The sequence below is a fragment of the Crocuta crocuta genome, unplaced genomic scaffold (assembly GCF_008692635.1).
Source record: "Crocuta crocuta isolate KB4526 unplaced genomic scaffold, BGI_CrCroc_1.0 scaffold90, whole genome shotgun sequence".
In the NCBI taxonomy this organism is placed as follows: Eukaryota; Metazoa; Chordata; class Mammalia; order Carnivora; family Hyaenidae; genus Crocuta; species Crocuta crocuta.
Genome location: NW_027527449.1, coordinates 5381378 through 5397555, shown reverse-complemented (window position 1 = coordinate 5397555; position 16178 = coordinate 5381378). Strand labels below are relative to the sequence as shown.

General features: G+C 43.0%; 1 protein-coding gene and 1 pseudogene across 1 annotated transcript in view; one reads left to right on the top strand and one right to left on the bottom strand.

Annotated features, from left to right (window-relative positions):
- SNX25 (sorting nexin 25) overlaps window positions 1-16178 on the bottom strand; it is a 96622-nt gene that overhangs the window by 4524 nt on the left and 75920 nt on the right. Inside the window, exons 12-15 of the mRNA XM_077762270.1 lie at window positions 12306-12419; window positions 6659-6823; window positions 4072-4189; window positions 418-484 (exon numbers count right to left, since the gene is read on the bottom strand). Coding sequence (XP_077618396.1) covers window positions 418-484; window positions 4072-4189; window positions 6659-6823; window positions 12306-12419 — 464 coding nt within the window. The remainder of the gene's footprint in view (window positions 1-417; window positions 485-4071; window positions 4190-6658; window positions 6824-12305; window positions 12420-16178) is intronic.
- Window positions 14738-15102, top strand: LOC144230282 (small ribosomal subunit protein uS17m pseudogene; annotated as a pseudogene).

The window sequence follows — 16178 nt, the reverse complement described above, 5'->3', positions numbered from 1 at the left end:
GATCATCATGATCAAAACAGAACTTTACAGAACAGAAGTTTTTGGGATTTTTTGTTTTTGTTTTTTATTTTTTTTTAAGTGATTTCTACACCCAGCTTGGGGCTTGTACTCACAACCCTGAGATCAAGGGTCACACACTCCACTCACTGAGCCAGCCAGGCACCCCTACAGAACAGAATTTTCTGACCCTGTCAGCCCAGAATGCTGATGCTAGCTCAAGCCTTTATCATCTGGTTCACCATGCATTCTGTGGGAGAAATTCTTTCCTTACCCAATCTTAGAATCCTAATGGGAACAAAATGAGAAAATAGAACACCTTCAGCTAGACAGATCCCCAGATACCTATATCACAAGGTAATTTGACTATTAAGGCAAAGAGTAAGGCATTAATTCAAACATTAATTTCATGCAACTCACTTGTTGATGGTCCTTCCAAAAGTGACCTGAACAAGAGCAATTAATGTTCTTCTCACCCATTTAAACACTAAAATAGAAATCAGAAGAATTATCACAGTATATCATGATTGTGACATTTTCACAGCTGCACAAAGCATAAATCTTACCACTTGACTCAATCTGAGTCTTGACACCAAGTAATGACTATGACTGAAATCTGCAGAATTTGGGTCCAGGTTAGCAAACTTCTGTCAAAAAACTGTCTTCTAAGCTTTCATTTTCTACATAGCAACTGAAGAGATGAAGCCTAAGAGTTTTTATAGCTTTTCGATGCCTAAACAACAGCTGAGCAAGCAAGAGGAAATAATACTATTTTAGATTTCTGTCTGGCTTGTTGAACCCAATTTCTAACACGCTGCTCTCAATGAGAAACATCTGTAGTCAAATGTTGACAAACATTTTGAAATATTAATGAACTGATGGGCCTAACTTCCCTTTTGGATATTAGTCTGTAGATCACTGCATACTTTTACATATTTTATGCCTTTGGGAGTAAGGTGAACTGCAAAGAGCTGAGACCCTGAGGGAGCTGTGAATTCAGCACTCTCCTGTGCTGCTTCCAGAGCATCTGGGCACAAACCACCTTCTCTAAGCCTGTTTCCTCATCTGTTTGAGGACAATATTAACATGTGTTTTGCTTTACAGATCTTGTTGATATCTTACAGGAGTGTTGTGAAAGGTTGGACAGACCTAAACTTTAATTGCTGACATGAAGACACATTTTTAAAGGTACAGAATATGAATATAAACCAGAAGGCAGCAAAGAAATGCCTAGGAGGGTATTTTAGGTCTACAAATTGGAATCTAACCCAAATTTTCTGTCTATATAAATTCACATCTATTCACTGAAATGTTTGGCTATTCATACATAAGCAAATGAGAAATTCAGGTTTGGCTTTTGGACTTCAGGGCTCCTGCCCCGGTAGGAAAACCTAAAAGGGACTAAATCTACCAACACCTCTGTAAGAGGCAAACCACCCAAACAAAATTAACAACACAGACTTGGCACTAGGCTTTAAAACATTCCAAAGTCATTTCTAATTAACTTTTTACATGGATCTAAGTGTCCAGTTAAAGTAGTGTTGTTAGGCTGTCAAGTAAAAGTCTGATATACTGGAATCAGAACTATGTTTCAAAGATGCCTTACATTTTTTATGGAATTCAGAGCACGCTGGTAGCGTGCAGATCTGTTCATTTTAGGCTGGCATTGAGGCTGGGGGGAGCACGCCTGCCGGTGCTGGTAACCTCACTCTGGCTTTCCAGGGCAGGAGAGGGGCAGCTCATACGCAGAGGGCCTGAGGACACAGGCAGCTTTAAGAAGAATGCCTGACAGCCAAGGGACAGTCATAAATATTTTAAAAAGCTGTATTACTGACTGATCCCCTTTTGTACACTGAACTAGAGCAGGAACCAAAAATGCCTTTGGTGCACTCTCTCCCATCACTGATACGCCCTTACTGCTTTCTCCAATCTTCTCCGAGTCCCCAGTCCCCGTACCGCACAGGGACCAGCCTTAATTTTCCTTCCAAGGGCTCATCTGTTCAGGCGCATAAGCAGCTGCAGCAACACTGGGATTTTGCTGATGGCAAATATATCACAACTCATTATAAATGATGTTCTATTTATTCCCCCTCTGAAATGTCACTAGCAAAACCAAATATGCTTCTAAGCGGGCGTGTGGTGGAGGAAATCCAAGATGCAAAGACAAGACTTTGGGCCCTGCTCCCATCCACCACGTCTCTGGGTCCCTCGGTGTCACAAAGCGCACACCGACCAGAGGCTGGGATGGCGCTTCCTCATTCTTATCAACTCCGTGGGAAATAGCAAAGACTCACGATTTAATAAGCCAGATTTCACTGAGGAAGAGTCAGATTTTGGGTGGAGGGCTCGTTTTTTCTGCCTAGGCTGAACCTAACTAAACATCAGTATAGATCTTAGAGTGTCTAAAATATGGAACAGGGATAGATAGCTTTTTCATCTGAAAGGATCTCTGGTATTTGGATAATATTCTATCAGAGATTATTTCTTCATTTAACCATCCCCCACTTCTAAAGTTCAGCCTAGTTCTAAATTTCCATTCCTGAAATTATGTTAAAATGAACATCTTTATGTATAAATCTCTGCCTGTAGTTTAGAACTGGGTCTATGGTTTAATGTGAATTACATTTTTGGAACCCCTGCAGTGAAAGTTCACTGAAGGAAGAATCTGTATCTGATCTATTTTTGTTTCTCCTTACAGAGTGACATCTAAAACACATGCTCCCAAAGTGTCTGCTGTTTTAGCTTTGGCTTATTAATGATCAAAATAATTAATTCTGGCACTTAAAATGTTCTTCCTGTTCATCCATCAGTGCATCCATCCGGGCATTTTATTGATCACCTACTAGGCATGAGGCATCATAGCAGATGGTGAGGACTAAGACACATAAAACATGGTCAAGTTTATAACAGTCCTTGAAGTTTTTCAACTGCTAATAATTCCTTAGGTGATACTTTAAGGGATATACAGTAAGAAGGGAAGCCCAGCCCCATTTCCTATACAGGACCAACCCCCAGCCCACGTTCTTCACCCCAAGGCAAAAGATGCTAATCTGGGCAGATAGCACAGGACAGTCACAGGACAACATATCACTGGCTGGTGACATTACGGGGCCTTAGCAATGCTGACTCCTCACATGACGAGGTGGTTGGTTGTGCCTTTAGGCACCTGTCCTATCTCTAGCTAGTCCTGAGGCTCCCGGTACACAGAGGACACTGGTCTCATGGTTCAGAGTGCTGGGGGGCTGTGGAGGGAGTGTGTGGGCAGAGGGTCCTACTCAGGACTCAAGACTCAGCCACCCAGTAGAGGTTGACCTTTTATCCAAGTACCACTTTGGGGAGAAGCGCTTGTGTGCATCTTAACTTGGCTACTTCGATCCTCTTTTTGGGCTTGTTTCTTCTAAGTACATCTCCCTCAGGTACTCCTAGGGTGACGTTTCTCAGCCTTGGCACTAACTCTTTTGGACAGGCTAGTTCTTTGCTGTGGGTGGTTGACCTGGGCCCTCGAGGGCAATTAACAGCATCCCCTGCCTCTCTCCACATGATGCCAAGATTGCAAGTTGTAACAACCACAAGTATTTCCAGATATCACCAAATGTTTTTCCCCCCGCCCCCCCATAACTGCTCCTCTCCAGGAACACAAGTAGCTGAAAGGCAGGCTTGAGGCGTTTCCTGTGTCCCTGGCCACAGTACACCCTCACAGCACCAAAACCTCGCCTTTTATCAACAGGGCTCCCTCCCCAGCTATGCAAAATTATTTTTCCTATACCTTTAGGTGATAAAGCAATAAGCCTATGCTCAATCACATAAAAAAGAAATTCAAAGCATTTTATCTGTATTCAGAGGAAAAGGGTACAGGGTAACTCAGGACCCAACGTTCCCCAAGCACACCCTTGAGGCTGTGGCCTCAGTTCTCTCACAGTATGCGGTTGGCTCTTAAATGTGTTTGCTGATGAGTGAATGGATATAGGTGTGCACGTGACTCAGGAATAAAGGGATATCACCAGAGTGGGGGTGGGTGTGGGTATATAACCACTTAACCAGCAAATACCACTAAATAATAACAAAGAGGCTTACTTCCTCGAAGTTCAAAGATCTCCCCGATCAACATGAAACAAGGCTCAGCCAAGGCGTCTTTCCTCCCATCCACATCATCGCCATAATCTGACAGGTCACTGTCCTCTTCTGTCTCCTCCTGGGGATGCAGAAAGGTCAAAGGAAGTCACTTATCCCACAAAGTTGGTGGAGTTGCTCTTTTCTTTCAGTGTAAGTTCCAACCTATGTGCTCACACATCAACCTTGAACACTCTTGACTTTCCTACATACAGAAATCTCTGCATTCTCAACACAGGGCGAAATCTATACAGAACCCCAGTGAAAAGCTTGATGTTAAAGGCTTATTCAAGGTTCAAAATAATTTTGAAAAACCTGTATCACTGTATCAGTAAGGAGTGAATTAGTAGACAACAAAAGAGTTTTGTAACCATTTTGAGTTTCAAAAGTAAGGCTTTTTGACTTAAAAGCAATTATTTAAAATTCACTGCTTCTTAAAAACATGTGTATTTCAAACTAACATCATTTTTTTGTAAAGTTCATTTTATTGAGAGAGAAAGACAGAGGGTAAGCAGGGGAGGGGCAGAGAGAGAGGGAGACATAGAATCCAAATCAAGCCCCAAGCTCTGAGCTGTACGCACAAAACCCAATGCGGGGCTTGAATTCACGAACCGTGAGATCATGACCTGAGCCAAAGTCGGATGCTTAACCAACTGAGCCACCCAGGCGCCCCAGTAATTTATTATTTTAAAGCTCTAACTCAAGCTGATTCTGTACTTCAGTCAGTCTCATTTCCTGATCTGTATATTAGCAAGTTTCAGTTCAAAACTGATTATACGCCAGGCACCAGGCTAGCACAGATAGGTGTGATGCGGACCCAGACTTGCGGTGGCTCAGCATGGTCTGGAGAGACCGGCAAGTATACATGCGCTGTTTCTACATGCAGGGCGATGTGCTGTCACAGAAGCACAAACACGGGCGGTGGAAGGACACTAGACACCGTTCTGATGTCTGCAGAGGCAACGGCGAGGCTGTGGCGCCATGCAGAGGGCTGATAACAGCACTGTGTGGGACTGGAGGAGCAGGGGAAAGGACCGAGAAGTCACAGAGGCAGGAGGAGTTCCCAAAACTCCACAGCAACGTCACATGCTGCAGAAGAGGTGGAAGAAGGTGAAAACAGAGAAGGGGCTGCTGGCACTCTCTTAGAGAATAACCTCACAGAGTGACTGAGCCTCAGTGTTAACTCCAAGAGGTTCAGGAATAAATGGGAGGTCATGAAGGAAAGCCTACCCATTATGGGCATACATGACATATACAGCTCTGAAGGGCAGAGATGGGAGAGATGCATGGGGGTGAGCAGGTTTATAGAGACCCGAGCACCGGTGTGGATATGCTCTGCGATGTGTAGAGATCTCTCCCAGCTCAGAATGCAGTCAAGTAGCACGCTCCTGCCCATTGTCAGTGCCTTCTGTCCAAACTCATTAAACCAGTCCTGGTGAAGAGGCAGTGGCATTTGGTGATGAACGCCAAGGAGGCAATGAATGTCTCCATAAAGAGATGCCAAATCTTAGCAATGGTCTTGAGCAATTTGCTGAAGAGCCAGAGACAGGGCTTCAGTGTCCTAAACATGAGCTAGGAGCTTGCTCTGCAGGGAAGCCTGAGCTCCAGAATACAAATTTGCAAATATCTATAGCCTCTCTTTAACCCATAAATGTCACTCCCAGACTCCTCTGGCTTCAGAATATCCCATGACCTTCCATTCCCTGAAAATAAATTCTGCCCTCCTCAGCCTGGCATGACCTTGCCCCCACTTCTACTCTTTGCCTAATCTTCCATTAATTATCTCCCTCCTCTCTAGTCCCATGACCTACTAACTGTTCCTCTCAAGCCGGCCTTCCCATAATGACAACCCCCATCTTCAGGGACAGCTGATCCACCACTTTTACTGGGGCTCCCATACAACTTGCCATCCACATTTCGCCTACCGATCTTGTTATTACTCTTTTCTGTACCACAACTCTTGCAAATGGCTTATAGGGGAGCACAAGCAGGTGTCCCCAAAATATGACAGTCATCATAACTGAAAATGGATGTGTCTTCTTTCCCCCCTCACTAGTAGCATGCTTTCAACAAATATCTGGTACTTAAAACAGCCTTCAGGGGTGCCTGGGTGGCTCAGTCAGTTAAGCACCCAACTTTGGCTCAGGTCACCATGGGTTCATGGGTTTGAGCCCTGCGTCAGGCTCTATGGTGACAGCTCAGAGCCTGGAGCCTGCTTTGGATTCTGTGTCTTCCTCTCTCTCTAACCCTCCCCTGCTCATGCTCTGTTTCTCTATCTCAATAATAAATAAAACATAAAAAAAATTTAAAGAAAGCCTTCAAAAAGATGTGCCTAAGTCTGCAAAAATGGCACAACTGGGGTGCATGCATGGCTCCGTTGGTTGAACATCCGACTCTTGATTTCTGAGATAGAGCCTTGTGTGGGGCTCCCCAATGAGCGTGGAGCCTGCTTGGGATTCTCTGTCTCTCCCACTCCTCCACTTGCTCTGTCTCTGTCTCTCTCAAAATAAACAAACATTTTAAAAAATGGCATAGCCTTTTGGCAGCTCACCTCTTGATGTGAGAAGAAGTCCCGAGGAAGTCTTTCCAAAAATGAGGATAATGAAAACGTGGATTTTTTCCCCTGCACATCAATAACCTTGAGGTAGTCAGGAGAAGGGCTCAAAAAGGCATAAAGTGCTTCGCTCTGACACAGTCTTTCATCAGAAAGCAGATTCTGTGGAGTAAAGAGGGTGTGTTACTCCCAGGGAGGACCATGTCTGTGCTGGAAACCACAAATAAAGGTGAGCAAGGCACAAAGGACTGTGCTGGGGGTTTATCTTCCCCAATTCTGAACCCCAGACTACTTCCCCCTCCCGCTGAAACAACATCTGAGGTTAATTCTGGTGATCGCAACCCTCCCCAGGTAAACCCTCCCCAGGGTGAAAGCACCTAATCATCCTGCTGGGGGGGGATATTGTATGGACAACAGAATCCACTCGGTTTCCACGCCAACAAAAAACTCGTGCTTTGTACACAGCTGACAGATCCAGGGCCACCGCCTCTGAACGTCACCTTCACCTGCCTGTGTCCGAACAACTTACATACTGTCCTCTGCGCAAGGACACCACTGAACCACCCTATTGTGGCTGTGTTCAGATTTTGTACAATCGCTGTGAGTGGTCACACGCCACTGCCTCCTGGGCAGTAGTTTTATTCCACTGCTGTCTTCCAAGCAGTGCCTGTTTACATCATTACCTAACTGTTTTTATTGGCCCTTAAACTGGAAACTCCCTCAAGTTCTTTATGTGCTTATCTGGCCTTCAGAGATAGGAAAGAACATAAGTTATGTTTATGTACAAGCAAGTGCTACCGATAGGAAGATTAACAATATGACCACAAGAATGTCTAAATGTCTAGTATTAAAAGATACAGGTTTTTTTTTTTCTTAAAGATTTTATTTTTAAGCCATCTCTATACCCAGCATGCGGCTTGAACTCATAACCCTGAGATCAAGAGTCACAGGTTCCACCAACTGGGCCAGCCAGGTGCTCCCAAGATACAGGATTTAATATGATTTCACTCATATGTGGAATTTAAAAAACAAGCAAATGAGGGGAAAAAATAGAGGCAAAGCAAGAAACAGACTCAACTATAAAGAACAAAAAAATGGTTACCAGAGGGAAGGCGGGTAGGAAGATGGGTGAAACAGGTGATGGGGATTAAGAAGTGTACTTGTCCCTGGGTGCCTCAAATGGTTAAGTGTCTGACTCTTGACTTCGACTCAGGTCAAGATCTCATGGTTTGTGAGTTCGAGCCCCACAATGGGCTCTGTGCAGACAGCACGGAGCCTGCTTGGGATTCTCTCTTGCCCTCTCTCTCTTTAAAAAAAAAAAAAAAAAAAAAGATGTTACTTTTTTTTCTCCCTCTCTCTCTCTCTCTGCCCTTTCCAAACTTCTGGTTTCTCTCTCTTTCAAAAATAAATAAATACACTGAAAATAAACAAGTAAATAAATACACAAATAAATGAATGAATGAATGAATGAATGAATGAATGAATACTTGAAGAAACACAATACAGGGTTTAGGAATAAAGAGACCAATGGAAAACAGTGACCCATTTATGATGCAGTCCCACTCGGGGAGAGGGACACTGGGAACACTCACTGTGCTTCTGCTACCAGAGCCTGTGGTGGCAGAAGATGTTACGTTCTAGTCTCAGAGGATTTGGTCCCTGACGGTCACATGACACGTGTTCAGGCAAAGGTTGATTCTGATAAACTCCATGACCTTCCCTACAACAGGCACCTCTGAGAACGCCCCATACTGCCATCCGGGGACCGGGGTCCGAGGGCACAAACACTCCAGTGGTTGTTAGCTTCCTCTGTCTGGAAACAGGCCTGATCTGCCTCAGAGACAATGAGATTAAGGGGGATGAGGAGTGGGTGTCACTACTGCCTTCCCTGGCCCCGGAGCCTTTATTTATTTTGGAGAGCCTCAAATGTTCAGTTGTATGTAAGGATGGATTAGAAAGAGTGAGATATTTTCCCCCTAATTTGATTTCCTTTAGCTGATCTATACTCTCCAGCACTGTTTATAAGATAAAGAAATGATGACTAAGTCTTGAACTTACTGCAATCAGTATAGATAAAGAAATCATTAAGGGTAATAAGACTGTGGCCTGTATTATATTCTATTATGAAGGAAAATAATCAAATACACAGGAAAATTCAGAAATTCTCAAAGATGTCTGTGGGGCAAGCTTTAATTTCTTTTAACTCTTTTTTTTAAGTAGGCTCCACACCCACATGGGGCTCAAACTCACAACCCTGAGATCAAGATCAAGTGTCACCTGCTCTAACAATTGAGTCAGCCAGGCACCCCTAGGGTTTTACAACAGTTTTTAAGCTCTTTGGGGATGGCATCCCATTCCCAACTCCTTCTGTGCAAATATTTAGAGCATGCTGTCCTATTCTGATGAAGATCTAAGGTGACTATCCAGTGAGTGGGTGATGGAGAAAGGTGTAAGGCATTCCAAGAAAAGGCAAGAAAGGGCACAGCACATGCACACCAAGAAGCAGGACAGAGCACGGCTGGGGAGAGGGGGTAAGCAGAGTATGTATGTAAGGAATGGGGAAGGTGGTAAGCAGGAATGAAGGACACACGTGACAGCATGGCCAAGAATGGCTGGCTAGATTATTAAGTATCTGTATGGTTGGTAGGCTTCAGTAGGGAACCATCTGTCATAAACAAACATTCACATAAACAGGTGGTCACTGGAATCCCTTTTTCTGGAAGGTCCTGTGAACTCAATAAAAGACTAAGCATTTCACATCTTTTCCTGTTTGCAGATAGTGGGATAAATACTTTGAAACTGGAGTCTGCAGTATAACCTTGCAAAATACATTCAATAGTTAGTGCTTTCAAGTAGTCTTTGAGGAAACGGAAAACAATCCAAATCTTTACTTCCTGGTTTGAAATCAGCTTGATTACAGACAAAAGGCCACTTGGAACCGGTTTCATCTGGTTTAGCTGCAGATTATTCTTGCTCTGGGCTATGCCCACATGATCTACCAGGACACAGTGCGGCAGAGGGCGGTTTCTCTCCTGGCACAATAGCAGAGCTCACTAACCCATTTCCATCACCCACCATCTAATAAGGGCACATCACCACACTCCCTGCACCCAGAAACAGCAGGCACAGAGTGCAGTCTCTGCCAAAAACAGGAAAGGCCAAACAAGCCGAGACCCTCTGGGACACCAGAGGCTGGAAGGAAATGAAAGAGTCAGCTGGGGGATTTAAAAGCTACACACCTGAAGCTTAAAAATCTTGGGATTTTAAATAATACACGTGTTTCACAAACAAGATTTTAACTCATCTGAATGATTCACTTGGGCACTATGATCCAGTGGGGTTAATTATTTCCCAGACATTCTGAATCAGCAACAAAATGGTAGGATTTCAGTTTTAAATTCTCATGTAAGAGCATTTAAACATTGATGATTCTCTAACCCAGTTCTGCCATAATTAAACTCAGAACATTTTTCTAAGGTGTAGGTTATTTTATTTCCTAAGGGAGGTTTATATATTATATACACATGTTATATAATATTATAAAATAAATATTATAAAATAAAATTTCTCCTTGGGAAATAAAATAATTTGTATCTTAGGAAAACTTTAGAATACATACATACAAACATATTTAGAGAGACAGAGGGAAGGAGAAAGATATGAATATATGGGGGGGAAAAGACTAACACTTTCAAAGCAGCTCTGACGTTATTTTTTTACAAATTTTTTTTCAATGTTTATTTTTGAAAAACAGAGAGAGACAGAGCACGAGCGGGGAGGGGAGGGGACAGGGAGAGAGAGAGGGAGACACAGAATCTGAAGCAGGCTCCAGGCTATGTGCTATCAGCACAGAGCCTGATGGTGGGGCTGGAACTCATGAACCATGAGATCATGACCTGAGCCAAAGTTAGATGCTTAACCAACGGAGTCACCCAGGCACCCCTGACATTAACTTATGTTAACAATGACCCACACTTCTGATTCAACAACTGTATTTTAATACAGCTTTTACGAAGAATTTGGCAACATCCACTATTTAAAATCTCAGGACTTCTAGCTACCACTACACAGGCAAAAAGTGTTTCATGAGGCAAAGTTTAATGCCTCCAAAAAGAGCTTTGGGGTCCATGGTTTGAGTAATTTAACTATACTCTGCATATATAGAGGGCCCAGCAAAGGAAAAATATATAGTGGTTACTACTAAGGGTAGTGTATCTTTGGCCTTATTCTCTAAAAGCAGACTGAAGGCAAATAATAAAGCATTGAGAGGAAATTAGGAGAATATCTTTAGGTCCTCAGAGTAGGCAAAGATTTCCTAACAAGCAGAAAGGCAAAACCACAAGAGAAAAAACTGATACTGTGAACTAAATTAAAATTGAGAACTTCATTAAGTCATTAAGAGAGCGAAAAGGCCATTCACAGAAAGAAAGTAGATCTCTGCAACATAAATGGTCTGACAAGAGATTGACCCTCAAATCACATGCAGAACTCCCACAAAGTGGTAGGGGAAAGATCAGCAACAGGAGAGAAAAGCAGACTCAACTTGACAAGACCCTTCACAGAAAAAACTATCCAAATGGCCAATAACACACAGGCTGGTGCTTCAGTCATTAGCTGTCAGGGAAATGCAAATTAAAACCACAAGATACTATCACCCACCCACCAGGATGATTAAAAAGAACAAAGGAGGGGCCCCTGGATGGCTCAATCAATTAAGTGCCCCTATTGGCTCACGTGATGATCTCATGAGATCAAGCCCCGAGTCAGGCTACACGCTGAGAGTGGAGCCTGCCTGGGATTCTCTCTGTGTCCCTCCCCCACTCACATGCACACACACGTGCACGTTTTTCAAAATAAATAAATTAGCTTTTTTTTCGTTTTTAAGGAACACAGCAGAGAGTCAGTGGCAGTGGTGATGGGAGGAATCAGAACCCTTACACACTGGGGTGACAGTCTAAAACCTAAGAAACCCAGACCCGTAGGTATAACATGACATATATCCACTAACAGGCAAGTACCAGAAGTTTATAAAAATGCTCTTCGTAATGGCCTCAACTGGAAACCATCCAAATGCGTGTCAACAATGCAAATGAATGACTCTAGTATGTTCGCACAGTGAGAAATCTACACAACAGTGAAAACAAATGATCTGCAACGAGAACAGCGCTGGGAGCAGTCCCCTGAACACGTCGAGTGAAGGAAGTCAGACACAAAGGAGTCCATACTGCATGATTCCGTTTATACAAAGTGCAAAAACAGGTCTGTCCATGTTGGAGGTCAGGATGGGGACGGCCCTGGGTTGGGGCATGAGGTGGGGGGTGGGGGCAACGACAGGAAGAAAGCTGGGGGCACTGGCGGTATGCTGTTTCCCAGACTGGGTGCTACTGTGTGCACGTGTGCTGCGTGTGTGACAAAGGAGAGTGTTGTACACATGATTTCTATACCGTACATATTCTGTATTTTGTGTATTTTGTGCGTATAGTAGACTTTCATTACAAACAAACAAGCCAACCGGAGGTATTTTGAGGATCTGGCATGACCTGTGTGCACCGGAAGCTAATGAGCCAGCTCTTAGAATAGTTGACAATTTAACCCCAAAATAACTAATTTTTCCTCTCGGACCCAAAACTTTTCAGTTGCTTACCTGTAAAAACTTATTTAATTGATTCTTTGACTTTTCCATAAACTTGTGATCTATAGATTTGAAAGGCAGCTTGCTAAGAGAAGGCAACTGGACTTTTTTTAAAGATGGGAAACACTGTGGAGGAAAACATAAAATGTTAGCATCTCAGTCATATTTTTATCTTAGGGGGAAAAGAAGTTTAGAATTATAATTAGAACAAACCAAGTATCTTCTTCCTGTTCTCGCTCCTCTGAGATTTAAGAACAGAAAATCCTCCTGTTCTCATCAGGCTGTAAGGAATGAGGAGGAACAGGACATTTGATGAAAAAAAGGCTGTAGTGCATCCCGAGGCCCACAAAGGCCTGGGCAGTCCTGAGGCCAGGCAGGCCCGAAGCGGGGCCGATCGGGTAGGTTTGTACACTGGGGCGAAACAGCACAGTGCTTTAGGCGGGCACACCTGGCTCACAGACGATTTTTCTGTTAGGATGTGCCTTGTTCACAACATCTCTGTCTGTGGACAAGTTATCAACGCTGACAAAAGAATACAAGGAAACAATGACAAAAGAATATGAAAGAGAGTAACCAGGCTTATAACTTTCTTACCGCCTTTCACTGGCCAACTGCAACAAGTCTATTAATAATAATGCCGCATATTGATAAACAGTAACAACAGACTTCCCTTTGTGGATGAAGACACTGTGCTAGCAGCGTGGCATGTATACCACCACCTCTAAGAGTTGGCAATTACTATTCATTCCCCTTCCACATGAGACAATTAACCATCAGGATTAAAACCCAGATCCGTCTGACCACAGAGTCTGTGTCCTTAATGCCAATTCCCAAATGCCCCAGACTCTGCTGCCGGGAGCCGAACTTCATCACCTACCTGACGGCACAGCCCAGGGGGTCGACAAGAGAAGACCACACAGCAGTTCTCTGAAAGTGAAGCTACTGCTATCTCTTCTGCTAGTCAATCAGCTTACGTTTCAGCTTATTTTTCTTACTGGGCCTTTCCCTGTGACTTAGCAGTTAGTTGATCATTAAAGGCACTCTAAAGAAAACATGTCCTTGTAAAAGTTTACAGAAAGGGTAGATACTAAGAAAGTAGTCACGCTTCAATTTCTCTAAAGAATAGGCTCTACCTGTCTCAGCTATAACAAATGAAACTAGCAATATAGAAAACAGAATTAACCCTCTAGCTTGTAAGGCATAGAAATATTAAGATTAAAGATTAACTCTAAAAAGTAAAAGAGCAGAAATGCAAGAAAATAAGCAGAAAGTTTCCTCATGGATGAATTCCCTGAAAAACATTCTGAGAATAGAAACAAAAGCTTGGCGCAAACATATAGGAAGTAGAAAGCATATATAAGCTTGTTGAAGAATCAATAAACTGTCCTGACTGGTTCACTTGAGCTGTGTCCCTTCCTTCGCACTGATGCTGTCCATCCTTTGAGGTCTCCCTGGACAGATCGGAGCGGGTCTCTGACACTCTGTCCCCATTTCCAAGCACTGGCCTTCATGAAGGCACCGGGGCCGTGTGAATGTGCTTAATGAAACCAGCTGGCATGGAAAAGTCAGTGAGCACGGAGTCTGCCTGCCACAGCCGTTAGTGCTGCTGTCACCCTTGGTGCACACAATGGTCACAGTAGCACCCACTGGCCTGGCCGGAGCAAGAGAAGTCATGGGACAAGTCACTCATCAAGCACACATAAGTGTTTCGGGTGCTAGAAGAGGAAAAACTAGCCCTTCCAGCGCAGCCCACTGAAGGACCGGCAGTACCATGGCATGTGCCCAAGGATATGTATAAATCAGGGGTCCAATTCAGGGTACGGTTGTAGAGAAACGAAACAGGCACTGAGAATCAGAGGGGAAGACTGCAATTCACTGGGGACCTGAAAAGGTGCTTCCTGTCACAACTGTCAACAGGAAGGGTTCACATTCAAAAACACGAACACTCACATGATACTAATTTCTAAGGGCAAGAAAAGAACCCATCGATCAGCTACAGGTTACAGAAAAAGAGACAATGAGACAAAACCATAGACATGGAATTTTATAAGGTTTATTTCCTCTAAGGCTTCGGTCTACTTGTTTTTGATTTAGTAAGAATATTTTCCACATGTTTTAGTTCAAAACCTCCTCTCAATTCCTTTTTCTCCTTCCTTCTGTTTTTCCCAGCGACTGATACTAAACTTTGGTTTCACAATGGTTTGTCATAGGGCAAACAACACAATTTTCTGCAGTGTCAATTATACTCAACAATTTTGGCAAAGATTGAATCTTCTACTGAGATCGGCAGTTTGCTTTCCACACTGCCAGGGTGACCAGAGTCCACTGGAGAAGTACTATACTCGGACACTTGGTTGTGGCCACCAACCGTTTAAAAGCATGTGAGGAGGTTACAGAGGACACGTGCAGAGCAAGTAGAGTTGGGAGGTAACCAAAGCCATATAATGTCAGTGGTTCGTTCATCCGTCCATGCCAGACGGATCGCGGGGAAGCTGACTGGAACGGCAATGCTAAAACCAGCCAAGTTGAGCATGACCAGGCTTGGCTGGGATCCCTATTGATTAAAGTATGAATAAGCAAAACACGTACTTTGCTTGCGCTCATGATGCTCTCCAGCAGCGCACCGCTTTAGTATCATGCTTCTCAAAGCACTAGCTGTCCCACAAACAAAGCCAAAGGTGGACAAGTCACAGATCCAGTGACCGGAAAACCCTATGCAGGAACTCCCTACCTAGAAAGCCACATCAGCTTGGAACCCACCCGCCTAACCACAACTCTGGAAGAACTCAATAGCTCCTTGGCACAGTGAAGGAGGATTGGAAGAAGAAGTCAAAGGGAAACATTTCTAAGTTTGCTTTGTGGAAAAAGACATTTTTCTAAGTTTCATTACAAAGTATCCAATTTCTCTTCTGGGATTTATGGAATAGGTAAATGAAGCAAGGGCCTTATTAAAAATTTTCATAAAGTTTAAGATATTGTTTTAAAGTTCGTTTTCATTAGAAATATTTTCTCTTACATCAATGGGGATGCCTAGTAATCCCCATTGTTACGTAAGCTCGCTATTTTAGAAGGTGTGGTGGTTTTTTTTTTCCATTTGTCAAAGAAAACTTGAATTTATCTTAGAATCTTTATTTAAGGAGGAAAAAACCTTTTTATATCATAAAACAGATAAGACCACATTAAGTGAATATTTATTTTTGGTGGTACAGATTCAAAATTAAATTTTTTTTCTCTGGTTAAACTAATTATGAATGGAAATAATCAACAGTCTGATTGGGGTCAGACTTTATCAGATTAAAGTCTGAAAGTTGACATATAGAAAATAAAACTTGAAAATTTGAAAAAAAAATAAAAGCACTTGAAGAAGTTACAGTATTCATAAGATAGTGATTAAAAGGGTTTTAAAAATCCCCTTAGGAGAAGAGGTTAAAGGAAAGAGACATATTTCATTTGCAGAAGAGGAGTCTGATAGGGGACCACAGGATTTTACCAATAGTCAGTTCATTCTGAGTCAGAGAACAATAAACAGAAACAGAAGTAGAAGTGACTGAAGAGCTTTTCAGTTGCTGGAGAAGAGGGCAGGCACCTCCAGCAGGAGAAGAGATGCAAGTCCTGAGAAAGATGGAAGAATACGGAATGGAAAGTAAGATGACCTGGATTCCAATCCTGGTTTGTCCACTATGTACATGACCTATAATAAACTGACAGAACTCTCGGGTCAGTTCCTCTCATGTTAAATTAAAAGAAGGACCTAGATTAGAAGCTTTCTAATGTTTTTAACTGAAACTCACAGCAGGAAATACATGCTACATTGCAACCCACACATATTTTTTTTTCCTTTTTTAAAAAANTCCTAGGTATTTTATGGTTTTTTGTGCAATTGTG